Raw genomic sequence first — 27,735 nt, 5'->3', positions numbered from 1 at the left:
TCTATCCTCTGGGATTCACTTTCTTCCTGTGATAGACCTTTGTATAGGAATGGCCTCACTGCAGGCAAGATGAGCTAACCACGAATCTGTAAGCAAAGCCATGTTTAAGCCAGGGCTTCATCACGCCTGCCATCTGCAGTCAGTCGGGGTTGGCCATCAGCCCTGTCCACCCACCCACACAGACCACTGCTTCTAGGTGATCCACCTTGGTTTGTCCTTACTGATCTTGAGCATCTTGGTGCACATGTGACAGTCAAATCCAAAATACTGAGATGCCCCAATTCCTCCCCCAAATAATGCAAGCTCTCACGAAAGTGGTGTTTTAAAGAGGCTTCACAAAGGTGGAACCCCAATTTCTCCTCAAAAGTGAGGATTGACAAGTTTGAGGAGCCAACAAGCAGGAAACTGAGGTACTAAGAGACTATACTATGCTTTCCTGGCTAGGCAGACCCAGTCGGGGTTCCATCTTCTGTCATATTTGTATGGTGTTAACACTGCCAGAGTATGGGGTATCACAGGACCATCGATGGGACATTAAGTGGCTTTCAATGCTAACGACAGCCATTGGTATAACAGTGCTGGAGACCTGCACAACTGTGGTAACCAGAGGAGCCCAGAAACAGGAAGCCCGTCTGAGAACATTTGCCCTTTAATTTCCATTTAAAATCAGTTTAAATATTTTAATTACAAGTTCTGAATAGTGAAGACATAGTAGATACTGCAGGCACTCAGTATTGCTCCTGCCCCTTCCCCCCTCCCCCCACTCCCAGGCCCTGCTTCTTCACTCAAGATACAAGTGGGCACTCTGCACTAAATGGCCCCCTGGTGTCAAGTGTCAGCAGCCTCAGGCTTGGATGCAGTTGGATAGCAGTGAAGCCCAGCAGCTTTCACAAGATACTTGCATTTAACCATGCTCCAAGGAATTCCAATGGTTGTGCCCAGACCCAGTGGCAGGGCCCTCAGAGACAACACCAGCCATTTCACCACATCTTGGGGCTGGTTTCTACCACAGTCCATCCTCCCCCAGATCTGTGTCCTGCAGAGGAAGAGCTGCTAAGGCCCTGCTCCCTGAAGGCCCCAGTGCAGGAACAGAACTGCCTGAAACCCACGAGCCTGTACCAGCTTGAATGTAAAAGCTCAAATCAATCTGAGCCAGTCCGCAGAACCCCTGACCCCCACCCCAATCTCTACCAGGCTCCTGCCCTCGGCCGTGACCGGGCTCTGAGCCACTGTCATGATGTGCTAGAATCTGCCCTACGTGAGAACAATGCGCAAGAACGGTTTCCAGCAGCCTGGAAAGGGCCGGCACTACCACATCTGTGTGTAGTTGTGCCAAAACGGGTCTTCCTGGTGTGAGGCTATGACGGTGAGTGTGAGGGCAGGTCCGGGTTCCTCTACCATCTATGTTTACAACACATAACCTCAGGAGGAATCTGCCCTCTCCTCCCCCTCTCCAACCTAGATCCCCTGGCCTGTGCTTCCTGGAAGAGGTAGAAGAGGCATCTTGAAGTCAATGAAAGCTGAGAATGAAGGTGCCATTTAAGAAGCAAAGCAGCACCTCCCCCTGTGTTCGACGCCTCACACAGGTGGAATCTAGTGAGGATGGGCACAGCCAGGACAGAGGCTGCTCTGAGCTTGGGAGGCCGGGAGCCTCCTAGGCATGTCTCTGGAGAGTGGACTGTCACAAGATAGAAACTTAAGAATCACATGGTCCCGGTGATTTCCCTATTATATGCTGGCACTGGGGAGAAGCAAAATCATCTCTGCAGAGAGCTGATGGAAGAAGGGCAGGAATATTAGTGAGCATCCTTTAAGACTCTCTCTCTCTCAAGTATTCGAGTGTAAGAGAAGACTGCAGAGAGGGAGAGAGCCTGGCAGGAACGCCAAGAAAAGAAGACCTGCGACTGCTGGTTACATAGTGCCCCAGCTTCCTTGCCTGAGGCCACCAACATGTGCCTGAGTGCCACCAGGCTAACCCAGGACCTGTGAGGGGACAGGGAGAAGACTGGTTTTCAGTTCCTGCATGGTCGATTTGGAGGGCATGTGGCTTCGTCCTAAAGGTCCAGTAGGAGGACTCTGGGATCCTCTACTGCTGCCTTGATTTTGCGGAGGAAAGTCACTGCCTCTCTGCCGTCAATCAGCCGGTGGTCGTAGGTCAGTGCCACGTACATCATGGGCCGCACCTCCACCTGCAGAAAGGAGAGGTCAACAGGTTTATCTACAACAGGTCAGAGAAAGCCTTGCTGGGGGAGGAAGATGAGAAAGCATGGCCCACAGGAAAGTTCCCAGTTCCAGAATCTTTCCTATTGAAGTCGTTTCTGAATAATTACAATATTTTCAAAAACCAAGCCTCACCCTTAATGCAAAGCTCCTCAACTCAGAAACAAATCTTAACCAAGAAAACAGGAGTCCCTCACTACTGACTTCTTACATAGTCTGCCCTCTTCTTCCTATGTGGTCTACATGGATGGTCATCCCTTCACTTCTGGCTGGTTACAGCTGCTTCTCTGTGTTTATAATTTAAATTGTTTTTAACCTGGGGTCCACAAATTCTCTGAAATTGTAATGACAAGTAGGGTATGTGGGCATTTTCACAGAAGAAGATCCAGTTTTAAGATTCACAGGAGAGTGAAGAGCCCCAAAAAGCTCTTAACACAGGAGTCTCAGAAAGCTTTTCCTTACTGATATCCAAGGGCTAGCTCAAGCCCCTTTGATCCAAGTCTCTGAACTCCCAGAGAACTTCTAAGCCTTATCCTACAATGAGGCAGCTAAACTATTGCTCTGCACTGTGGTCCTCTGCTTCCCAGGGGCAAGAATCATGTCTCCAACTGTATCCCCCACCCCCTACGGCACCTAGAGTTAACCAGCTGCATTCAGTGAATACTTGACTGGTTCCGGATGAAGGAACAAGCCTTCTTAGCTCAATGGTTCTCATACTCCCACTTGCATCAGAGTCACCTCCAGTTTCTGGTTCAGCAGACCTGGGGAGGGGTCCAAGAATGCATGTTTCTAATAAGTACCCAGGTAATGCCGATGATGCTGAAGCACAGACCACATTTTGAGAACCCATGTCTTAGCTGTTAATCAGAAACTAAGAAATGGAATGGAAATCAGAGTGAATCTCTTGTAATTACCATTTATGTTACCACCCCCCTCATCATCACCCAGCCGCCAGAACCTGGGAGGCGAGCATCCCTACCTTGCCTCCCACGGCCACCGGCCTATCAAAGATGCCGTGCATGCCCAGGATGGCAGACTGAGGGGGGTTGATAATGGGTGTTCCAAAGAGCGAGCCAAAAACGCCGCCGTTGCTAATGGTGAAAGTGCCACCGTCCATATCTTCAATGGCAAGTTCATTCTTTCGGGCCTAAAAACAGATTTCATAAGTGACATAATAAACCAACTGGGCCGCCAGGTATCTTTCCTTCACCCTTCTCAGGCACTATGTACTTCTGATGAAGCAAAGTCGAACTCCAGCTTCCTGAGCAGTGCTTACTAGCGAGCCCAGCCTCTCTCAGCTCTCTTCCCTAACCTGCCCAGCAGCTTATACGCATGCATCTTTCTACTTTACCTTCTCTCCCAGCTCACTGATGGTTCGCTCAATATCTGCAAAATTCATAGCTTCCACATTCCTGATGACGGGAACCACCAGACCCTGAAGGGAGTTAAAAGCTGGTCTCAGTTGCAAATAGTACCTTCTATAGATACAATTCCCTGGATCTGAGACAATGTTCTCCCCTCCCCAAATACCTCAATTATTCCATGTGATTGAACAGAAAGTCTAAAATGTTTAGGTCTAAGGCTAAGATCAAAGAAAGTGGTAAGGTCAAAAACAGGTTGCTCTTTTAGGAGCTCCCTTTTAGAAAGACAAAGTTACAGAAGTGTTCTCTCCCAGGGGTCTGTTTCTTCACCCAGATGAGGGTTCATGCCCAGCGCTCCCACTCCTGCCCCAACATACCCGTGGAGTAGCCACTGCGACACTGATGTCAATATAATCCCTATACACCACCTCTTTGGTTGCATCGTCAATCACTATGAGAAAGAAAACACATGTTACTTACAACCCCCCAGGGGGTGCTAATGAGGAAATATTTTGCATTAAGAGAGTAAAAAGACAATCTGTAGTGCTTGGTACTGTATAGGTTGGCCAACCAATGTGAAAACCATGGCATTGTAAATGGTAGTTGGCACTCCTCTTACGCCCATATAACCCATCAGAAGATCTCCCAAGCCCCCTGGCTGAGCCTAACCTCAGGAGAATCAGAAAGGCTCAGTACACTGGCTTACACAGGACAGGTACACACTAAGTTCCTGTTCATTAGCTCTACTCAAACTCTCCCTCAGCAGAGAAGGGACAGGTTTCAGAAGTGCTCCAGCAAAGGCAAATGGACAAAGGAAAGGGGGGAGGAGGAGGATGCCCATTCTGCTTCCCACTCTGAACCAGAGGAAGGATAGCCTCTTTCTAGGAGAGTCAGGAGGAAGCAGAGAGGGCTGGCTTTATAGATAGGCCAGCTTTAGACAGCAAACCAGCAGCTAAAAATTTAGGTCTAGGGCTCATGACAAAACAAAGGTTAATAGGTTTGGGAATCTTTTACACAGAAAGAAAGTCTAAATTGTATTAGATGAGATATCAAAGAAAAGCACATGATGTTTGGAAAGAGGCCTACATGTATGGGAGCCAATAGAGGAGATGGAGAGAGTGCCAATCAGGGAGGCATGAGAAGAAGGAAAGAAAAAGTAGTACACATTTGAGCAAAACAAAGACAGCCCTTCTACCTACCTAGAGCACACCACTTAATGGAAGGGATCAGGGTTTCTATTTCTAGATCTTTAAGAACCCTGGCACTGCTGGGGGTTGCACACTGTCATTGCCCTGCTCCAATCTTCCAGGGAACAGAGAAGTGTCTCAATAGGACAAAGAGAACAGCTTAAGTCAATACTTCTGTGATGTAGATGAGTAAAATGGAAGGAAAATGAGCACCAAATTCAGGAAAGAGGGGCTGAGCCCAAGGCCTCCCAATGAGGCCCATCAGCTAGAGATCAGAGATCACCCTGAAGTCTGTGCCAAGTGTGGAAGTCAGGCCCCATGACCACAGGGCCTATGGGAGGGGGGTGCCAGCTGGGACGAGAGCTTGCACCCTGACACGAGACAGCCTGGAGAGCTAGGCTGCCCCAGCACTGCCTGCTGCCAGAGCAGCTGCCGAGCTGTGCACTGGGAGAGAAACTGTTCTGTCTAGCTAGTGGGGAGACAGTCATCAGGATGCTATTTCAAGAAATAAAAAATGAAAGCCAATCAAGAGATCCCTAGAGAAAACACTCATGTCTTCACAGGAAGGAAATAAAAAGCCTTGGCCTGTTGACCCCCATCTTTGTGTCTGTGTGTGGGAGCCACGTCTGTGTTTGTACACGTAACTCCCAGGACCTCTGTGATCTGGCCACAACCAACTCACCTGCATTTACGACAGGCTGCTCCTGCAAGGCAAAGGCTGAGGCCTTCACAAATGCCGACATGAAGCCTAGTTTGAGGTTATGTTTCTTCAGAAAAGCGTCTCTGTGCCGAGCCCTCATCTCCTGAATGTTACTGCAAAAACACATTACAAAACAAGCCAACCACAAATGAAGCCACGATTTTGACTTTCATACCAGTTAACTCTTTGTATACAACTGTGTACACCACTGGGTGGGCAAGCTTTTCTCTTACGCAGGGCCATTTACCCAAGTTCAAGTTTTGAAATAGTGCACTAGAAGTCAATACAATAACTTTGTTCTATGTGTTTGTTTTACAAAAAATGGATATAAAGGAATCAGGTTCAATCTGTCTTTAAGGTGAGCTGGGCCCTACAAGGCTCCTCCATGTTCCAGAGTCACAGATGTCAGTGGCAGATAACAAGAGATCACACAGCACACCAACATTCTTGATTTCTGGCTACACTAAAATCATGAGCTGTTGCTGCCAGCTGCTGCCAAGTCAATTCCGACTCATGGCGACCCCATATGTGCAGAACAGAACCGCTCCATAGTGTTTTCAAGGCTGTGACCTTTTGGAAGCAGGTTGCCAGGTTTGTCTTCTTAGGCCCCTCTGGGTGGGTTCTAACTGCCAACCTTTCAGTTAGGAGTCGAGTGCTTGCCCATTTGTGCCACCCAGGGACTTCAAAATAATGAGCTATTTACCCTGAAAAAAAATTTTTGAAGCATGAAATAAGCAATATTCTTTTTAGAATTATTTTCAAAAAACTACCAAACCAGACTATGGCTTATGACATACCTGCTGTCTCTTGATTAGTGGAGACAAAAAGCCATGGGTGTCTGGGGCCCATGTGAGCAAAAGGAGTCATGACTCTACAGGTAGTCCCCAACTTATAATGGGGTTCCATTCCGACAACCCTGTTATAAGCCAGTGCCCCATTTTTTTTTTTTTTGGTTTTAGTTTTCATTATTATTGCCTTTTAAGTATCTTTATAAATCTGATCTTTGTCTTTGGGGGTTGGAAACATTACATATAAACATACAGATATGATGACAACAGCAAATTACACACTGTAACATTGTATGCAGTACATTACTAACAATGTTTAAAAAAACAAAAAGGATGGCTGTAAGTATAGTTTGTTGTAATTCGAAAATCCTAAGTCGGGGACTACCTACACATGGCAGGGTATATGGCTCAGTGCTCTTTTAGGCTCATGGGAAAGTGAGCAGATTCCTTCTTCATCTCCCCAGAGTTAGCAGTTCCACCTGCTTATGCATCAAACAGGTTCTAAACATGCACCACATGTGAGGGTCAGTGCTGGACACCAAGACGCAAAGATGATGAAGACACAACTCTTGCCCTTAAGATCAGTATAATGGATGTGGTTTCCTTGGTATTTAGAAAAGTGGTAATGTGTAGACTAGACCTGCCCCCTTTGGATAAAACTTCCAAAGGTATGAGCAGCAGGGTCTGCTGAGATGCCTTTGGAACACGAAGAGCTTTTGTGCCTTGGAACTGGTTTTTCCATACACGTGATGCAGTTTGGGGAAATGGCTTTCCCATCATTTTGCACAAAAACTTCAGTATTTATCGGAATAGAGTTCTGTGATAGAAACTGAATTTAACTTCCTCTCAGGCCCAGATGCTCAGCTCTGCCCTTCTTCCTATAATGGCCTAATTTGACATTAGCATGAAACATAAGATGCGGTACAACTTTAACTCCCCCCTTCAGAGCTTTTGTTTTTGAAAAAGGAGGTTTTCCTGGGGGGATGCTGATTGGGTTTAAAATGTTTGTTTTCCTGAGTCTAACCTTATTTAGTGCTAGGATTACCACCCTAAAGACATTACTGGTTCCCAAGACACAAGAGCTGCAGAAGAGGGAAGGAGAAGTGATAAACATCTCTGCTCTCAACCCTGCCCAAATGCTATTGTCTGGTCATTAAGTCGTTTCTATTTCAGAGCTGTGGCCTTGGAGATGGGCTGGGATGACAGGGGAGAGGTGGAGGTCTCAGAAGGGCCCCTTATGGGTTAGCTGATCAGTATAAGACCCAAAGGGCACTCGATCGAAACCAGACTAGATCTGCAGTGAGGGCTGCAGTGAGACCCCAGGCCACTGTTAAGTGACACCTTGATTAGTATCTGAAAGGGGATCCAGCTGCTGTACCTACCTCCCAGTCAATGCTGCTGGGCCAACTGCATCTTTCAAGGCCACAAATATTTACATGTTTTTTCTTATTAAGGAATTGGGTAGAATTTCAAGGTCTAATTCAATTTGTGTACAATTTGGCCCTAATGCATTGAAACATAAGCTGCAGCCTTTCTGATCCATTAGTCAAGGTCCTTGCCTACATCCTATGGACAGGATACAAATCTTCGGCTTGAATGACACCCAGTCTCTTTAGGAAGCATCACAATAGGATGGTAGACATCTAATGAAATAGGCCCTACTCTGTGAAAAATATCACAGTACACGGCTAATAGACCACTCCATTTTCACTACTTTTCAGGTCCCCATCCAGAAGAAAACAAATTTCCTTAGAGCAGAGTAGATCAGCACACTAATCACTCAAGACAAAAAGAAGCAACGGATGACTAGGAGACTTGATTTATTACCTCCTGAATGAAATATAAACTTCTTACTCTGGAATTCAAAACATCCTGAAACATGGATCCAACCTTCTCTACCATTCTTTCCTATACATATTCCTCAAAGTAGAAATGACTTTTTACTATTTCTCAAATGTGTCTCGTACTTTCCTGCCCAGGTGTCATGGTCCAAACTGTTAACATCATCTAGAATGACCTTTCTCCACAACTGTACGTGTCGAAATGCTAGTCATTCTTTAAGGTCTATTTAAAATCTCTCCCCTCCAAGAAATCTTTCCTAATCCTACCCACCCTACCTCTGCCCCAACCCCAAAACAAATGATCTCACTCTCTCCCTTACTTCTTACTCAATTCTACACTTCCAATACTTATTTTTATAGATTTTACTTTGCATTTGTCCAAACCAAACAGTATGCTGTAAGAGGGTGGGGGCTCTTTTCTACTCATCTTTGTAGTCACCTTGGATTTGCTATTACAGTACCATGAATACAGTAAACACTCAAAAAAAGTCTGTCAAGTTTAACTACATTCTCTTCCCTAAGTGCTGCTATTTGTACACATCAAAATCTTAAAGGAGAAAACAGGTGGGTCAATAACGACCTCACTAAAGAAATGGGTGTATTGAACTGGTTCCTTTGGTTTATATTGAGGTTCTTATTTAAAGACAACCTGCTTTCATTTCATTACTAATTCTTAGAAAGGTGAAAGCTATGACAAGCCTATAGCTTTTCACCTACCAGATTCCGAGTTCCCTAGCAACAAGCATAATGAGCAGTCACCTTGAGAATGGAGCAGAGTGTGGGCCCTGGTTCTGGGCATGCTATCAAGCAGCCCCTCTTCCCAAGGGGAGGCCCGGGGGTAAGCCTTATTGGCTTGGTTTCCTCTCTCTGCTTGGTATCCCCTGACACTCATCATCAGATTTTAAGACTATTACCAGCCTCATTTATCAAAGATTTAAGGTATAAAAATCTAAAAGACTAATAAGTTTTTTAAGTCAAGAGGAGGTAGGCATGGCATTTGAAAAGTCAATTAGAGGATGAAACCAATGGGTCACTGTGTGTGGGTCAACAAGAGATAATGCGTGAAGAAGTACCTTTTCCCTGTCAAGTCAGTTTTGGAATCAGCACCAGGTAGGAACTGGGGCAAGTTCAAGTGTTCTTCAAGCGAAAAAGGCATGGGAAATACATAGGGACTAAAGATCTCACCTCATGTCAACCTCATTGAAAGTAGTCAGCATTGCACATGTATTCTGGGCTTCCTTCAGACGCTGAGCAATGCGCTGCCGCATTCTGTTCATTTTCTCCTGAAAGTGAAAGTGGGACAGGTATCGACAACCTAGTCTCTTTGGATCATGCATGCCCCGTTTAGTCAGCGGGGACACTCAGTTTGTCAGGAGTGGACGGCCAAGGACTACATGACCACGCGGTATATGAGTATAATGAGAGCTCCGGCATCCTGTCCTGTGGTGGGTGGCCTTGCTTCTCTGAGCAACAAAAGGAAACCATAGGCCAAAAAAACCACTCACTCAGATGTGCCTGAAGTCTGACCAAGAATGGAGGCCCAGGACATGGTTTGATTTAAAAACCAAACCCAACACAATTTATGAAAAGGAAGAGTGTGGCTTAGGTCTAGCCAGCCTAAGGATCATTACAGAAAGGGCAATTTCTGGGGATAGAAAAAGACTTGCCTGAAATAGCTATTTGTGGAGAGAAACACTCAAGGGAAACTCACGAGCAACAACAAATTTTTGAGGCTTGTATTTTTAGAGGTATTCTCAGGCAGGGGAACCCACACTCTTGACCATACTTCTTGAGGTTTTATGTCTGCCCCTGACAGCTACTGGTACTGTGCAGCCCTCAGCTAAGCATCCCGGAAATATAGGAATAGAGCTCACTAAACCAGCTCTTTGAAATGGGGAAGGCTACTAAACTACCATCTCCTGCAAATATCCTACTTGCCCAAGGCATATACAGTGGAAAAACCACTGCACTAGGGTTCAGGAAACCTCAGCTTCTAGTCCTGACTACAATTTAATGGTTCTGTGACTATGAACAAGTCACTTCCTGAAATTCAGAGTCCTCGTTTTCCAGACAGGAAACACTTGCTGTGTGCTTCAAACAAAATAATCTAAACTGAAGGCACTTGACTTTGGGGTCACTATACAAAACAGAAAGAATCACCATCCCAGTAATGATATTTGAGCAGTAATGTCAGGAGGTACACAGTCAAACAAAATTAACCCTAAAAGTCAATACTTAGTACAGGCTGGCATAAGAGATGCTCCCTAATTGAGGCTGAAAATATCTTATTTGCAGATGAGCTAACTTGTCTCCACATCTTTCTATATAATCCTAGAGAGTCAAAGCTTTTGTACTTCTCAAAGTTGAGATCTTTAGTAGGATAATAAATTGTTATTTATTTAGACAAATAGAAATCAATAAATAGAATGAATTCAATGACTACAATGATTTCAATTACATGCATCATTTTCTCCTCCAAACATGTGATCTGACCCAAGATTACTCATTTAGAGAGTAATCCCTAATTCCTAAAACCCTGGCCTATGACTTTTAGAATTCTGCCAAGTTTATCTTCACACCATGAAGCAACTTTTAATTTCCGGGAATATTAAATCCAACCTCCATTTTCCAGAGGCCATTAAAGCTGTTAAGGCCAAGGGAGTAAGCTGCAGGGAGTCTGGCCATTCAAAGGTGGGCACCACCACACCCACAGTCCACTAATCTCAACAGTCTCCCTCCTCACAGTGGTCCTCAGAGGCTTACCCGGTGTTCTGAACGCAGACCTTTGCCAGCTTCTAGCTCAGCTACTGGTGGAGCAGCAGTGGGTTTTATTGCAGATACTGAAAAACAAGAGAGGGGGTATGGCTGCATGAGAAGGAAGGAAATATTACTGAGTACCTGCCAGTGCTTTCATACTGTACTGTCACTTCATCTTCAAGATACTCTGAGGTGTGTGGTATATGCCAACTTCAGAGATGCACCATCTGTTGAGGAAGGTTAAGTTAACTAGCCTAAAGTCCCATAGCTAGTAAACAGAGAGCTAGGATGTAAACCCAAAAGCAGCCATTTGGGCCTGTTCAGAGCCATGATTAGTCTCAGACGTAAGGGAACATGACACTAGATGAGATGGTCTTCTTTCACGTAAAGACTTGGGAGTTAGAGGCTCACCTGGTTTGCTAGCAGGAGGTTGTGTGGGCGAGGGCACCGGTGGCATCTGAGTGGGTATGGGTGCTGCAGGTGGAGGAGGAACTGCTGATGCCACTGGCTCTGCTTTGGGGGCTGCAGCAGCGGGAGCTTCAGCTGGCTTAGCCTTAGCAGGAGCAGCTGGAAAACAAGAAAAATAGATTCCACTCCTATGTCTGGAATAGAAAGCAACTTAATCGCAGATGTTAAACAAAATTTAGCAGCAAAATCCCTACCTCCAAGCAATTCACAAGTATCTATAAGGTATCTGCCATATGTAAGGCACCAGAAGATACACACAACGATATAAGGCACTATATTTCTATTCTCCAGGGATCTTACATGTCCTACATCAGATAACTAGCTCAATTCAGTTTCCTCTTGATTTCACAAATATCTATGGATCATTAAATTCAGCAAGTACTTTCAAAGCACCTAATAAGCACGAGGAAACGTAAACTTCCAAGCAAAGAAAGAGGCGACTGAAAATGCTGAACCACACATATAAAAGCAGCCTATTTCTAATTCCGGTAAGACCGAGTCTCATCTGCTATTTTAATATCACATAGGGAAGGCTACGCCTAACTATCAAAAAATCAAAGTTAAAATAATTAAGGATTCCTTTATGCTTTAGAGTTCCAAGCATTTCATCTAAGATGACTCTCATAATTGAGATACTCAATAATACACTCACAACATTAAATTACATGTTTATTTAGATTTCGATTTTTACCCATCTGGACATTAAATTCAGTCTTATATTTAAATCAGAACTTTCCTTTGCTTTAACAGTAAGGAATGAGAGGTCAGAAGATGGAATTCTTCGGGTGGAAGAATTATTTTTATTTCCTAGTCTTCTATATATTCTTTCCATCTGGGCTTCTGGTCTTGCCCTGTTCAACCTCAATGATTCAATCTACCATCTCTCTGCTCGACTATTTTAACAAGAAAGAAACAGGCCTTAGTAGTTAATAGCATTTAACTAAGAACCAGAAAAAGTTATTTTCTTTGTGAGGTTCCACGCAAATTTTTGCTGTTATTTCTCATTTTCTTTCCTACAGAAATACCAATAGATTTGAAAAGAAACTATATTGAATTCTCCATAACAGATACTACGAAATATTGTTTCTTCTTACTTTAGAACAGTGGCTCTCAACCCTGGCTATGTATCAGAATCACTTGAGGAATACTTAAACAAACAAAAATGACTATAATCAGGATCCAACAACTCCAGACTTCAAGTATCAGAGTCTCTGGGACATGGGGCCTAGGCACTTGTATTATTTTAGAAGCTCCCACACGATGCCAAGGTTGGGGGAAAAAAACACTGTCTTTAGAATCTTTGTCATTTCTAGTACATCTTTAAGAAAAGGTCCGGCGTAAGAAACATACGTGGGAAGAACAGAGTATTATTTTTTTTTAATATCCTCTTCTAAGAGCTTGACATTTAAAGTTCGTACTATATAAATACTGCCTCTCTCATTTCCTCGGCTATGGATAGCTGGAATGCCAAGGGGTTTTTGAGGTATCAGGGAACGAGTACATTACGCTCAGCCCCAATTCCAAGGGGGCACACTGGAGACCCTGACAACCAGAACTTCTTTACCGTCAGTTTTCCTGAGTGTGAAAAGAGGAGTGCCTCCTTCTACTTTTCCCCCATCAGGTACCAAAAGAGCTTCAATCACGCCATTTGCTGGTGATGGAACCTGCACAGATGTCTGTAAAAGGAAGACAGATTGAGAAAGAGTCCAGACTTTTAGTCAGCATCAGAAAATTAAATGTATAGAATCTCAAGTATGAGTCACAAGAGATGCAACACAGATTATAAGACCCTGCGCGAAGAAATCTAAGTCCACACTCTCAGAGAAGAGTGATGGCAAATCAACACTATTATAGAGTCACCCTTTCTGTTCTTTCTGAAAACAGTAAAGCAATATTCACTTAATACGCTGTCAAGTGATAAACGAAAAATAACTGCAAACAGCTCATGCAAAATAAGTTGCCTGGAAGTTAAAAAGCTATAAAACTAAAACTAGAAAATACCTGCATGCAAACAATCCAAAAGTAAGCTTTTCAAGTTTTTTTTTTTTCTTTCCTTTTTAATGAGCTATTCCAAGCTCAGTGCAATCTGAGGTTACAGCCAGCTAAAAATTATCTTTAAACAACAGTTCCCTGTTTCTTTCATTAGGTTAAGAAGCCAAGGGGAGCGCATGAAGTATTGCCACTAAGATAGGACAAGCCTACCTTGTCAGTTTCAATCTCACAAACCACTTCATCTTCTGCAACTGAGTCTCCAACAGCTGAAAAGATAGTCAAAGGCTACCTATTAGGGGAAGCCTACAGTAGCCACAAAACCCCTTTTGGCAGGTGTGCTACAAGACCCTTTTCCTACAGGGCCAGGAGAAAGTACACTGTATGAAGGTAATAGGGTGACATCATAAGGTCCACTGATTATCTTGTGGGGAGGGAGGACTTTTAGAAAATATTTAAACTCAAGAAGCGAGAGGGCACTAAATCTTACCTTTCTCCCACCTGACATCCCCCTCTGTGACAGATTCCGCAAAAGCTGGGGTATTGACCGTAATCACATCATTCTCTAGAAAAGAGCAAAAAAGAAAATCACAAGTAGTCCAAGATTTTCCTTTTTAACTTTTTTCTTTAATGAAACTCAGTCAAGTGTTGCTCTTCCCATTAGAACTCCAGTCCCAAGAAGGCAGGGAGCTGGAGGGAGATACTTACTATACACGGCTGTAGTTCTGAAGAAACGAACACTGAAGACACTGCTGCTGTTAATGCTACCAAAACAAAACAAAACAGAGACAATAACGCCGTTAGCAGGTGAACCACTCACATTTTATTCTAGTTAAGGCATCATGATTATCTTCTCTTTAAATCAGGGATTCTTGACTAGGGGTGCCCATCAGTGTCACCCGGGGGAACCTTTTTAAAGCATACATGTCTAGGTCCCACAGCCAGAGTTCTGACTCAGCAGGTCTAGCATGAGGCCTGGGTGACTTGGGTGCCTTAAACAGTGAGCTCCTCCTGTGAGTCCAGGACAAAGTGCTGCACTGAAATGTCAGCTCTCACAAAACAGAGAGACCTACCTTTGGTTCTCTGAAGAAAAATGTAAGCAACCTCATCCTTTGCAGACCCACCAAAAGGACTTAGCTTCCTGACTAGGTTTCCTTCTTAGCTAACTATATTCCAAGTAAGATATACTGCGCACCCTCGGGGTACATGCTCTTGTGCCAAGTACAATGGAATTTCTGTCCTCAGGATTACAGATTTAGATTAGATAAAGCAGCAAGCTGAGAGAGTTAACATGGAAGTAAAGTAAAACAAGGGGTTATATGGGAAAAAACAAAAACAAAAAACAAGGTATCCCCTATTCTTTCACTTGCTAGCAAGGCAGCACATCAGTTCATTCTGGGCTCATTCAAGAGGAACCTCAAAAGGTCAAGGCACTTTCTGATGTGGCACTTACTTTAAATAATGTACATGGGAGCGTGGTATCACTTTTTTCTGCACAAAACCATTAACAATGGTTACCTCTGGGGAGTGGGAGGTGTAGATATATACAGGTATCTACGGGCACCTGTACATACATACACATAGAGGCACATTTTTTTTGGAGGGATGATTTGAACTGATGGGTACTTTCACCTTCTATACTTCAGGGTTGTTTGAATATTCTACAAGTATTTAGTACCTTTATAACAGAAAAGCAAAGCAGATTTAAGTTGCCTTTTGTTAGTTTGGAAACCCTGGTGGCATAGTGGTTAAGTGCTACGTCTGCTAACCAAAAGGTCAGCAGTTTGAATCCGCCAGGCACTCCTTGGAAACTCTACGGGGCAGTTCTACTCTGTCCAATAGGGTCGCTATGAGTCAGAATCGACTCGATGGCACTGGGTTTTGGGTGTGTTAGTTTTACTTTTAAGTCAAAAAAAACTGTAAGGTCTATGTTGACTCAAGGAAAAAAATGTATGTTATGGGGAAATAAACACAGAAGACAGAAGGTTCTGCATAAGGTCTATAACCATGTAAAAGTATGCCCGTGGCAAGATCTAACGGGTAAGGACAAATGCAGACCTCTCTGCAATGACACCCAAGAACTCGGAGCACTGGCTGCCTCTGGGAAGAGGAATTTGGTGGAGCTGGAGGACAGGGACAGTAAGTTTTCTCATGGATACCTTTTACCTTTGAAGCATGTCAATGTACCACCTATTAAATAATAACATGAAACTAAAAATAATAATTAAAAAAAACCATGAAACTAAAAAAAAAACTTTATAATAAAAGATTTTAAAAATAAAGTGGGTATCTTACTCAGGGGAAAAAAAGACAATACACAAAAGAAAAACAAGTATTAGATTAGGGATAAAATTAGTGGTGATTTTCCTTCCTGTAAAGTTTAGTTAGGAGCCCTGCTGGGGCTAAAATATAGTTATTTTAAATAATTTACTTTCAAAGAGTTATTTTTTAGTATTTATTACACAGAGATTTGTGGTTTCTCCAATTTTCCCTTAAAGTGCAGATGAGTAGCACACTCTGAATTTCTCTCTAAATATTTTTTAAATGAGAAAAAGTATTAGATATTTACTGCAGAGTATTTAGAAACAGCAAAAAGTATATTTATGATTGGATTATACTATACAACATGAAATGGAATCATTTTGTAACCTGCCTTTTTCCACTTATTATAGCGTGAACATGTTAACACAACACAGCTAAACCAATCCTCTGTTGTTTGGCCATTTTTAGCAAATCTGTGTATATCAGTTCTTCAGTATAGATTCCTAGAAATGGAATTGCTAGATCAAAAGGTATACATACTTCAAAGATGTCTGACTGCCAAACTGTCCTTCAAAAATAACACTGCAGATCATACATCTAGTACCGAGTACATAATTTTCTCAATAATAATAATAAAAAAATCCCATTGTGATGCACAGTGAGGAAGGAGCTACTCTGCTGACTCCTCACTTTGAAGACTCTCACTTGTAGAGAAAGTAGCTTGGTAGCTGTTTTTTTTAACAGGTTACTAAAGAGCACACTCACTCTTACTACCATCCTGAAAATACCTGGAATGCAAAGTAGCATTAAGCAACATTCATAAGCAGCAGTTAATCTGAAACACACATGGGCGGCCTTTCTCCAGACTGTGCATTACAAAATTATAGTATTCTCTCCAAACTAGTCCAAGTCTCAGGGCTCAACCAACGAGTCTTTCACTTTCGCTGCTTCTAAAACAAACAACTATACTAAGAGGATGCTCTCAATCTCCACAATATATACAACCTCCAGTACTTCAGGTGCACTTGTATGCAGCTAGAATATCGAGTGGCACCCTTTTATATCCATTCCCATAAAAGAGAGTTCCAATTTAATATTCATTATAAACACTGCCAAAGACAGGCATCCTCCTGGTTCAGCACTTGACATGTGACTGATGCTCAAGGTAAATTACACATAAAAAAGGAACATCAAGTTAGGTCTGTCCACTAACTACCTTGATTTCTAGGCTAAGAGGCCAGGGAAGAAACTGGACGGTCAAATTTGGTGTCTTCGTAAATACCCTATGGTCAGGTATCTGTGCTCCCCAGTGATACTTACACAGTCTTCCTGCTGTCAGGGTAACCTGGTCCCTGACATAACGAGACCCCTGCAAGAAACAAAACAACTCTTAACCAGCAACCCTCATCTTATAAAAGGTACCTGCTGGGAATGGAAAACAGGTATGGGAGAGCAGGGTCAACTGCAGACAATAATGTAACCTTGATCACACAGAGCCCTGCTTCTCAAACTTCTCCACTAAAGTAGCCTTAGTAGCAGAAGGCAGTAGTGATGTAGGGTTGAGCGTATTGTTTGGGGAGGAATGGGGAGAAATACGAGGGGATAGCCCAAAGCAGTTTTATAATCTTATTTAGCTTAAAAACTCACAAGCTTTGCGTTATCCCTGTATACTTCCATAATACAATGCCTCATTCTCTAAGTCTTCAAATAAAACTGAAGCTTGAAAAAGACATGTGATAGTTTATCCTGAGACTACACATAACTTAATTTGAAAAAAAATTTGAGAAGCAGGGGGATATTTGGTCAGGGTTTCTGTCTCCCCAGTTACTGAATGGACTGAGCTGGAAGTCTTACTGCCTGAACCCTAGCAGCAAAGACTGGGCTACTTTAGGTCCAGGGTCTCCAAATTGCCCTAGGATTAATCAAATCACTTTACTGCCTCCCTGCCCCACAACTGTCTTTATCACAGGTAACTGCGTTTCTCCAACTAAAGACTAATTGCTACAGCTGTTTTTCCATATAGTCTATGTTTTATTTTTTGCAGACCTTAACAGCTCTTTCTGAACCATGTGCTCAGGAGGCACCAAATAGGAGACATCTCTCTTGTATCTACCTCCTGACAAATATCCCCAGGATTTTGGAGTCAAGTCTGCCACCCATGCAGGGGCAGGTTAGCCAATAGGTGCTTACCAAACCATCTTTAGTGCAACTGTTCACTACAGATTAGTAAGTAAGCACAAGTAAGCCCGTGCTCACCTTGCTTACAATCCATGACAAAGATGGGTCATCCATCCCTGTCAGGGACTGTAAATTTTAAAAGAGGCTTTGAAACCCCCAAAGCCATGACCCCCGTACGTTTTGTTAATCCAGAACTAAAACCATTCCTGAAGCCCACTCTTCATACAAAGATTAGACTGGACTATAAAACATAAAATAATACTCATGAGGAGTGTGCTTCTTAGTTCAAGCAGATACACGAGACCAAATGGGTGGCTCCTGTCCGGAGGCAGGATGAGAAGGCAGGAAGGGACAAAAGCTGGCTGGATGGACACAGGAAACGGGGGGTGCAAGGGAAATGTACTGTCATATTGTGGGGATTGCAACTAGTGTCACATAACAATATGTGTATAAAGTTTTGTGTGAGAAATTAACTGGAGCTGTGAACTTTCACCTAAAGCACAATAAAAAATAACAAGAGGCTTTGATTCTGTAAGAAGGTGCTGTGGGATTGGGACAGAGACAGATGCCAGCCATACCTAGCCACAGAATGTTTGATGCAGTGAAACAATGTGAAATTGTTGACTACAGATGATCTGGTAAGCAAGGTAAGCACCATGCTTACTTTGCCTCCTGGATAATCCACCCCTGCACTTATTATTATTATTTTTTTTTTGCACTTATGTCTAGCAGCCAGTACTCTGCAGTATAAATCTCAAGCATAGCATGTCTTTGAGCTGGAATAGCCAGCAGCCCACATTGATTTTTGGAATCCTGAGTTGACTATAGAGTTCATCCTGCAGCAAGTTTCATTTGTACCGTGCTTTAAGGTTTATAAAAAGCTTTCACATAATGACCTCATTTTGATTTTCAAGTCTCTAAACACCTTTCTGAAGTGGAACGACCATCTGCCATTACTGGTTTCATATATAAATAGGGCATCCAGAGGTTAAGCGACTAGCCCGAAGTGAAACCGTGAGCCAGAACACAAACCCCAAGTACAAGGCTCTTTCCATTGTCCTCTAGTCTATAAAATGGAGAAAATATTTTCTGGCTTTTCTCAGGATTCCCAGTGGAAAAGAATGCTTATTACTGAGAGTCCACTATGAGCTGACACTGTGCTAGGTGGCTTATGTTCTCATGACCCTTACGATATAAATCTAAAGTCTTTACATGGCCTTGTCCCCTCTAACCCTGCCTATTTTCCCAGCCAGACAGGCTTCCCTTCTACTTCTGTGACTGATCAAGCTCCTTCCTGCCTGAAAACCTTTGTACAAGCAATTTCCTTTGCCTGGAATATTGCTCTTTTGGCTAACTCCTATTTATCCTGAGTCTCAGCTTAAATGTCACTTAAACAGGGGAGCCTTTAATGACATTCCCACCATACTCCTGCCCTCCCAAGCTGGGTTACATCATCCACCCTCTCACCTGTACCTATCTTCTGCTGTAGTTATCACAATGTAATTATGTCTTTATGTGTGCATAAACACAAATTATACTGTCTTTCCAGCTAGCCCGTAAGATCCATGCAGGCAGGTGCCATCTGTATCCCTGTCACTTAGCATAGTGCTTCCCATCTAGTAAGCACTCAATAAATTACCTGTTGACTACATGAGTAAATGATAACATGGCTTCAGGCTTTGGAGTCAGGCAGACCTGGCTTGACCAATAGTTCGCTGAGCGACCTTGGACAAAGTAGGCTACCTTTCTGAGCCTCCAGTTAATTTATAAAAGAGATAATCTCTCTTAGTGTTTTGTGATCATTAACTGAAAAATGCAGAGAAAACACTCAGAACAATGCTTGGCACACAGAAAGATCATGGTAAGATTCACTCATTCGACAAGTATTTATGCCAGGCATGTAGTACAAAATAAACCACATTAAAATACATTACTAATGATTTCCAAAAAAATTACTGGGATAAACTCTAAACTCCTTCCAAAAGTCTCTACACCATCCTCTGTCTCATTCCACTCTCCCCCTTAACCAAAATGCTCCAGCTACACCCCCTTTTTTCTAGTTCCTAAACACTGCCAAGCTCTTTCCTTCTCCAGAGATTTTATACGTGCTGTTCTCTTTCTTTTTCTTGCTGGCTCTGTCACATTCTCCAGGTCACAGCTTTAATGTCACCTACTCAGTGAGGCCTTCTCTGTTCACCTTTGTTTCCTTCTCAGCCCTTAACCAAATTTTTGACTGTTCACATGCTTAGCACTTTATACTTTTTGTTTTTCTGACTAGACTGTAAACTCCATGAGGGCAAGAATTGTTCACTGCCGTACCCCTAGTTAGTGCCTAGAACAGTGCCTGACACACAGACACTCAATAACTATGCACTGAATAAGTGATAGCTGTTGTTATTAAACAGCATGTAAGACAGTTAAAAGACCTTATTAACTCACATTGTGTTTCACGCCTATCTGAACTGTCTCAGAATGTTATGAGGAGAAACACAGCCACCCCGATTTTCCTCACATACTGCTCTGCCAGGAGGACAGTATTTCAGTTGACAGCCAGGGCAAGGGCAGAACTTACCAGGTAGGGAACGTCTCCCTAGAAGGCAATTCCCCTGTTGAGAAAGAAGACATTATCCAAGTCACCCAAGGTGAAAGAAGGGGGGGGGGGGGGAACCCATTGCCATCCAGTCAATTCCAACTCACAGGGAGCCTATAAAACAAAAAACCAAATCCTTTGCCGTGGAGTCGATTCTGACTCATAGTGACCCTACAGGACAGAGCAGAAGTGCCCCACAGGGTTTCCTAGGAGCGCCTGGTGGATTCGAACTGCCGATCTTTTGGCTAGCAGCCAAACGCTTAATCACTGCACCACCAGGGACCCATAGGACAGAAGTGCCCCATAAGGTTTCCAAGGCTGTAATCTTTACAGAAGCAGACTGCCACATCTTTCTCCCGCGGAGCGGATGATGGGTTGAACCGCCGACCTTACCGTTAGTTGCCGAGCGCTTAACTACTGCGCCATCAGGGCTCCAGACTTTTCTCAAAAAAAACCAAAACCAAGCCCATTGCTGTACAGCCGATTCAGACTCATGGTAATGACGATTTTCTCTTAAGGGCAGACTCAAAAGCTGCCCCAGTGCTAGTGACAGATGAATCTTGTGACTCCAAAAGATAAGTGCAACGCCCAGGGCTCGCGGTCCCAGACTGCACACTGCGCCTGTCAAACTACCTCAACTTCCCAACAGCGCTGACACCCGACTTTAACAGACGAGAGGAGACAGGTCGCTGCATCCCGCTGGGGGGCTCCGCGGCGCCTCCGCCCGAACTCTGAGTCTCCTGTCGGGACGGGCGCGGCTCTGGGTGGCTCCCGAGACCCGCGCGAAGGGTGGGGTGCACCATGGGACGGTCGGCGCAGGCTGCCTCGGGAAGGCGAGGGGTCGCCGAGCTTCGCAGGCATCGAAAGGCAGTCCCGGGGTTGAGGGCGGCCCCGGGCAGTGCAGCCCGCGGCCTCCGCGTCCTGGTGCCCTTGGTGCCCGGGCCGGCCGGCGCGTCGCGCCCCTACCCTCAGGCCGCCTGTCCCCCCACCGGCGGCTCCTCACCCGACGGGGCCCTGCTCCGGCCGGGCCGGGCCGTACCTTCTGGAAGGCGGAGAGTGAACGGCTGAACGCCCGGGACACGCAGCGGGACCGGGACAGCATCGCGGACGCGGCGGCGGCGGAGCCGAGGGCGGGCGGACACCGGATATTGGGCGCTGCAACAACCGGAAGTAGGGCGGGCCGCGGCACCTGCCGCGCGGCGAGGGGTGTTCGGGGCGAACCACTGGCTTGCAAGTGGGCGGCCCCGCCTGGCATCAGTCCGGCGGCGCTCGCCTGCGGGTGGGCTGTTCGAGCCTGCTGGGCTGCGTGCCCGCCAGGACCTTTCCTCCGAAGCTGCCCACGACTGCCTGGTGCCGGGGTCGCCCTCGGGTCAAGCCCTCCCTGACCTTTCCGACGAGATGGACGCTGAGCGCGGCGTCCTACTTGCCTGGGACCCCCCCCCACCCCCCCGAGCTCGGGACCGTTCGGCCACAGCTCCACGAGAAAGAGGCGAAAGGCGGGCACGGGCTTTGAACTCGGAACTTGGCAGATAATGCCTATCTGGTCTTAACATTTGTGTGGCTCTGGTCAGGTTCCTCAACTGTGAGAAGACCATTTGTCGCATCCCTGCCTCCCTAACCCCGAAACAAAGATACAACCAGGACCCCACCAGAATTAAAAGGCTCCCATTGCCCTTTTACCAAGCCGAAGACTTTCACCAGCTAGCCTTACCTCTTCAATGACATCTTCCAGTTTTCCCCAGTCCCTACCCAAACTCCCTCCAGCCAAACTAATTGTTCCCCACACATGTTGTGCATTTTGGTGAGTCATTTGTTTGTCACCCCACCACTAGAATATAAACTCCATTAGTCTTGTCTTGTTCACTGCTGTCTCCCCAGCACCTGAACAGAGATTGGCATAGGTTTAGGTGCACAAGAAGTACTTGTGGGCTGAATTTGGGCCTTCCAGGTTTAGGCATACCATTCTGCCCTGCCTTCAAAACGAAAGCACAAAGCACCCCTTCCCTCCTTAACTTCCCCCTCCCCTAAAGTCTTCGGGCCCCTGAGTCTTCACCTTTATAGCTCACTTTCCTAATAGAAAAGATGTTTTATAAGGCTCTGGCTGCATTAATGCTGAAGGAATGTATGTAGGAATGAATGAATGAATGACCCAGTGCCTAATCATGCTGGTTTCTTTGGCTGAATCACTTTACGAGCCCTCAGGACATTTCCATGCCTTCATTGGCCCAAACCCTGAAAGCAAGGCTGCTGGAATTCTAGAGGGATGGGCAGGAGCCCTACCTAGAAATAGAGAAAACATCTTTGCCCTATGCTGCTCTCCATCAAGTTCTCAGCATCCTTCACCTGGGTTATTTAAAAAGCTTCCTAAATGGGCCTAGGCCTCCACCCTCACTTTCTCCAGCCCTCACTCCATGCCCATGTCACAGATCCTTCTGAAATGCAAATCTAATCCTGTCACTCCCCTGTTTAAAGTCTTCCAATAGCCACTCCCTGCTGTAGGATAAAGTCTAAACTTCTCAACTTGACGTGGCACCTGATAATCTAGCCTCTGGCTATGTTTTGATCTTCTTCCCCCTGATTTCTCACAGGTCCAGAGCTTTAGTCACACAACACTACTAGCCATCCCCCCAGTGTGCTATTTCACTCCTTCACGTCTTTGGGCTGTTCCCCCCTCCTGTTTGCCTAGGGATTCATAATTATCCTTTAAGTTTCTTTCTGGATCTCTCCCTAATCTCCTGTGGCAGAGTTAACAGACACTTTTACTGTGCTTCCAAGGCATTGGGTCTGTATCTCTACATTGCATTGTATCGTAATGTCCTGTTTACCTGTCCCTCTCCTCCACTGGGCCCAGCTGCAGGAGGGAAGGGATGATTCTATTTCCCTGAATCCCCAGCACAGAACACAATGCCATGTACTCTGCAGGTACTCAATAAATATTTGTGAAATGACTAAATGCCTCCACGCTTAGAACACTGCTGGATGCAGCTGAAGAGTTCAAGAACAGTAATCGGGAGCTATGACAATCTCTTGCCAGGATTGCTGTTAATATTTCTTGGATAGCTATTTAATTCTCTTACAGTTTTTAATCATTAATTTTTGAGATTCTTATCTAGGATTTAGAAGCTCAAGCTTGGATAATGTGGGAAAGCACTTCTGGAGGTTCAGTGATCACTCAAGTGAATCTTGGATTTTACAATCTTAGACACCACACAACACATACGCACACACGTGCGCACACACGAGAGTGCACAGTAGATGCAACGTCTCAGAGCATAAAGGTTGAAATTGATTTCTTTGAGATTCACATATGCGCCTCCATGGAGTTCAAACTGCAACCCAGTAAGCTCTCACCATCTTCCATATTTAGATTTTCACAGGACACAACAACATGGTTTTTTGAGTCAGGAGTATATGAATACAAGTTGTCACAGGGTTCAAAAGAGAATTAAAAATATTTTTGTTGTGAAATATACATTCAGAAGGGCATATACTTATGTGTGTATGTTTTTAAAAAAGATAGTGAAAGAAGTACCTATACTCTCCATCCAGCTTACAGAACGGAAAAACCAGCTATAGCCCTCCTTGGTCATCTTTCGAGAGTTAACCACTACTATCCTGAATTATAGGAACCACGGTGGTGCGGTGGTTAAGTGCCACTGAAAAGTCAGCAGTTGGAACCCACCAGCCGTTTCACAGGAGAAAGATGTGGCAGTCTGCTTCCATAAAGATTTACAGCCTTGGAAACCCTATAGGGCAGTTCTACTCTGTCCTACAGGATCACTATCAGTTGGAGTCGATTTGATGGCAGTGGGTTGTTTTTTTTTAAATCCTGAGTTACGGAGTCTCTGGGTGGTGAAAATGGCTAATGCAAGCTCTGCTGCTATACTAAAGGTCGGTGGTTCAAGTCCACCCATAGGTACCTCAGAAGAAATGCCTGGAGATCTACTTCTAAAAAATCAGCTCTACTCTGATGCACATGGGATCACCATTAGTTGAAATCAACTCTACAGCCACTGTTCTTTTTTTAATCCATGTGTCCTATACAGTTTTGCCTATTTTTTAAATTGAGAACAAGATGTATTTACCTTCAAGCTGTATATGAAAAAAATTTCTGTTCTTAGAAAGGAAAAGTGGCTCAGTTTATTTAAAACACACACACACACACCAGAGTGGGCAGCTCACCTTCAATAACATACAAACATTCTCTTGCCTTACCTCAAATCCCCCAGTATTCATATATGTGGTCTGAACTATGCATTTACATCCTTGCTTATCCATTTGTGAGTACTATTGACCAAATGGTGGGTGGGACTTCCTTTCTATCTCTGGGCTCCTTAAAACGGAGACTGCAGCCCATTGCCCTCGAGTTGATTCCGACTCATAGCAACCCTATAAGACAGAGTAAAACTCCCCCATAGGGTTTCCAAGTAGTGGCTGGTGGATTTGAATTGCCGGCCTTTTGGATAGCAGCCAAATGCTTAACCACTGTACCACCAGGGCTCCAAAACAGGGACTACTATACCCTATGTTCACTTTGCATCACCCGTGATACCTAGAGTTCATCTATCTATCTATTCATTCAGTTGTCATTAAAAATAATGGATAGATGGATATACAAAGAAAATCTAGACAGGTTTTTATCTTTGCCACTTTTGAAACATAATGTAAATGGAATCATCATGCCTGTGTCATTCTGTGACTTAATTCTTTCACTCAGAATATTTTGAGCATTTACCCATGTTGATGAATGGTAATTCATTGATTTTCATTGCTGTATTTCACAGCATTCATTCCATGTCCCAAGCTGAAAGAGAGAAGGTGGCAAAATCAGGTGACATTTGGGGGTGAATGGATTTGGAAGCGAGTCCTCCCCAGCTGCCAGGGATGGGGCCTTTGGCCCAGCAACTGGTCTCCCCAACAGTGTCTGGGACCTTCCTGCAGAGCTGAGATGCTGCACTATGGTGCTGGGCGGGTCCCAGTATCTTCAGAATGCTTGAGGGGCGGGGAAAAGGATATTCACTTTGGAGCTGCCTTGTGGGGGCATTTGGAAGCAGAGGCCAGGACTCCCCATTGGAGGCCAGAGCAGTGGAAGAAGCTGGGTAATTTAGTCTCCATGCAAGGACAGAAGAGATGGCATTTCAGGAAGGTCCTCTCTGAGCTGGCTTTTCCGTGCACCTGAGTTGGGGTGGGGTGGGAGGTAGCAGAGGGACAGCCAACCAGCTCTGACCACTATCAGCATATTCATAAGACCCCCACGCTGGTTGGCCTCACTAGCCCCCACTGGCCCCAGTGCCAGCAGCTGCAGCAGCGCTAGGTCTGTCAGATGGTGACTTACACTGAGACAGGACAGTAGTCTCCCCTCACCCAACCGCTTCCTGACCATGGCCCAAGGCCGCTGAAGCCGAGCTGCTCCATCTCTTGGGGTGGTGGTCCAACCTGACTGCAGAGCCCAGGACTTGGATCTCTCTGAGGACCTCTTCTTCGTGAGTAACACCATCCTTTCCATTTGCCTTGCCAGTGCACCTTTCTTATCAGGGATTGTTTATGATGACAATTTTCGAGCATACAGAAAAGGAGAAAGACTAGCATAACAAACATCCACTCATACACCCATCACCTGTATTTAACAGTTGTTAAGATATTGATTAAACTATTTTTGCTGACTGAGTGCTTTCAAGTAAACTGCAGACATTGAGGTATTCCATCTCTAATACTCCTTCAGTATGGTAAACCCTGGTGGTGTAGTGGTTAAGAGTTTGACTGCTAACCAAAAGGTTAGCAGTTTTAATCTACCAGGTGCTCCTTGGAAACCCTATGGGGCAGTCCTACTCCGTCCTGCAGGGTCGATATGACCTGACGGCAGCAACGGGTTTTGGTTTTTTTACTCTCTAATGCCTCTGGATGCATCTCTGGAGTACTTTTGAAGCTCTCCTTTTCTTAGGGGTGAGGGAAGTGAGGTGATTATTGTTCCCATTTTAGAGAAATGGAAAAGGCAGAAAGAAGGGCAAATGCCTGGGAATCGAGCCCAAGGCACCTGTACTGCCACTGGATGGCTCTCTGACAGCCGGGGGTGTTTCCCCAGATAGCCATGAGGCATTGCAGCCACTGTGTGACCTTGGGCATGTCACCTCACCTCTCTGGGCTTCTGTTTCCTCATCCATAAAGTTAGGGCATGACACGAAGATCAGTAGTTCCCTAACACTGGTCCGTGACGTTGTTATTGGTTTTCAGAAGAATGAGAAAGGACAATGTAAAGAATTTTTCAGAAAGCTAAATTTATTTGGATATTCTGCCCTTCCTTTTTTATTCTTAAGTAGGGTGGTTAAGATTTGTTTTTTTTTTAATGAAATTAAAATGTTAGTAGAAACCTTAGGGGGTAGTGAGTTTATATTAACTGGGGAGGAACAACTTAGAAAAGGCGGGTGAGAATGGGTATACAGTGGAAGAATGTAATCAATGTCGCTGAGTTGTACATGTAGAAATGGTTGAATTGGTGTATGTTTTGCTGTGTATATTCTCAACAATCTCAAAAAAATAAAATTAAAAAGAAAACAAAAAAAATGATAGTAGATTGTAGTCTTTAATATATTTATTTTTTGTGCCCTTAGGCACAAAATAAAATGTTGATAACTCTCAAGCTGAACCAAATTTATTTTTCTTTTCATTTTGTTATGGTTGCTGTAGTCTAAAAGTCTGGAACTCACCCAGTGTACCAGATGATCCCTAAACCCCTTCCAGAGCTAAAGTTCTAGGCTGTGGGGCCCCACAAACCCACCTTAGGAGGAAAGGAAACTACCATTTAAGAGGGTCCATTACCAATCACAGACAGTGTGGGGCACTAGGTGCTTGTTATCACGCTTGATCCTCATCACAACAGATGGGCACTGTTATCAATCTCATTTTACAGATGAAAAAACTGAGAGGTAACAGAGGCAAGTAACTTGTTTAAGGTCACAGAAGAGCTAATGATTCCAACCCAGGTCCAGCCCATGGTAGATCATTCCAGAGTTCACAGTGACCAATGAATGACACAGACCATCAGAGTTCTGGCTCAGCTGTGTCTGGGCCAGACCTCCTTTCCCCATTTCCACCATCAGCCTGTGCAGCAAAGAACTGTTCAGGACTACACCAGAGATGAATGGGGTGACCCCCACCTGCAGCCAGGGGGGGACAACACAGAGGCCACCAGTTGCCTCATCTTAGGGAATGAAACAGAGATGAGGTTGTCTATGAAAATGCCTGAGTTAAGTATAAACATGCTATATGACATTGAAATCTGCCACCCTGAACAAGTCTTATACTCACGGCTAGTGTCAGTTGGGTCTGGTAAGTATTTGGATGGGAGGCTGTTTAAGAATACTGTGGGTCAGACACAAATGTATTTGTATATAAAT

General features: G+C 44.5%; 1 protein-coding gene across 1 annotated transcript; it reads right to left on the bottom strand.

The window, feature by feature from the left end:
• Window positions 1-106: 106 nt before the first annotated feature.
• DLST (dihydrolipoamide S-succinyltransferase) lies at window positions 107-21,496 on the bottom strand. The gene is made up of 15 exons (XM_049898197.1): window positions 21,381-21,496; window positions 20,324-20,357; window positions 16,894-16,942; window positions 14,020-14,075; window positions 13,802-13,876; window positions 13,525-13,580; window positions 12,887-12,998; window positions 11,266-11,421; window positions 10,861-10,937; window positions 9,283-9,380; window positions 5,451-5,581; window positions 3,959-4,032; window positions 3,572-3,655; window positions 3,200-3,367; window positions 107-2,189 (listed from the first exon to the last, which is right to left on the bottom strand). The coding sequence occupies exons 1-15, from the start codon at window positions 21,441-21,443 to the stop codon at window positions 2,055-2,057; spliced, it is 1,368 nt and encodes a 455-aa protein (XP_049754154.1). The 5' UTR covers window positions 21,444-21,496; the 3' UTR covers window positions 107-2,054.
• Window positions 21,497-27,735: the final 6,239 nt, after the last annotated feature.

Source organism: Elephas maximus, chromosome 10 (assembly GCF_024166365.1).
Source record: "Elephas maximus indicus isolate mEleMax1 chromosome 10, mEleMax1 primary haplotype, whole genome shotgun sequence".
Taxonomy (NCBI): Eukaryota; Metazoa; Chordata; class Mammalia; order Proboscidea; family Elephantidae; genus Elephas; species Elephas maximus.
The sequence above is the reverse complement of the archived record's forward strand: the minus strand, read 5'-3'. Positions and strand labels throughout refer to the sequence as shown.

What these genes read in the sequence shown, in the direction of transcription:
- DLST (XM_049898197.1), bottom strand. Translation starts at nt 21,443, where the DNA reads ATGCTGTCCCGGTCCCGCTGCGTGTCCCGGGCGTTCAGCCGTTCACTC. An exon ending in CACTCTCCGCCTTCCAGAAG is followed by an intron (nt 20,358 to 21,380) that starts GTACGGCCCGGC and finishes CTTTCTCAACAG; the next exon opens with GGGAATTGCCTTCTAGGGAG. An exon ending in GTGAGATTGAAACTGACAAG is followed by an intron (nt 12,999 to 13,524) that starts GTAGGCTTGTCC and finishes TTCCTTTTACAG; the next exon opens with ACATCTGTGCAGGTTCCATC.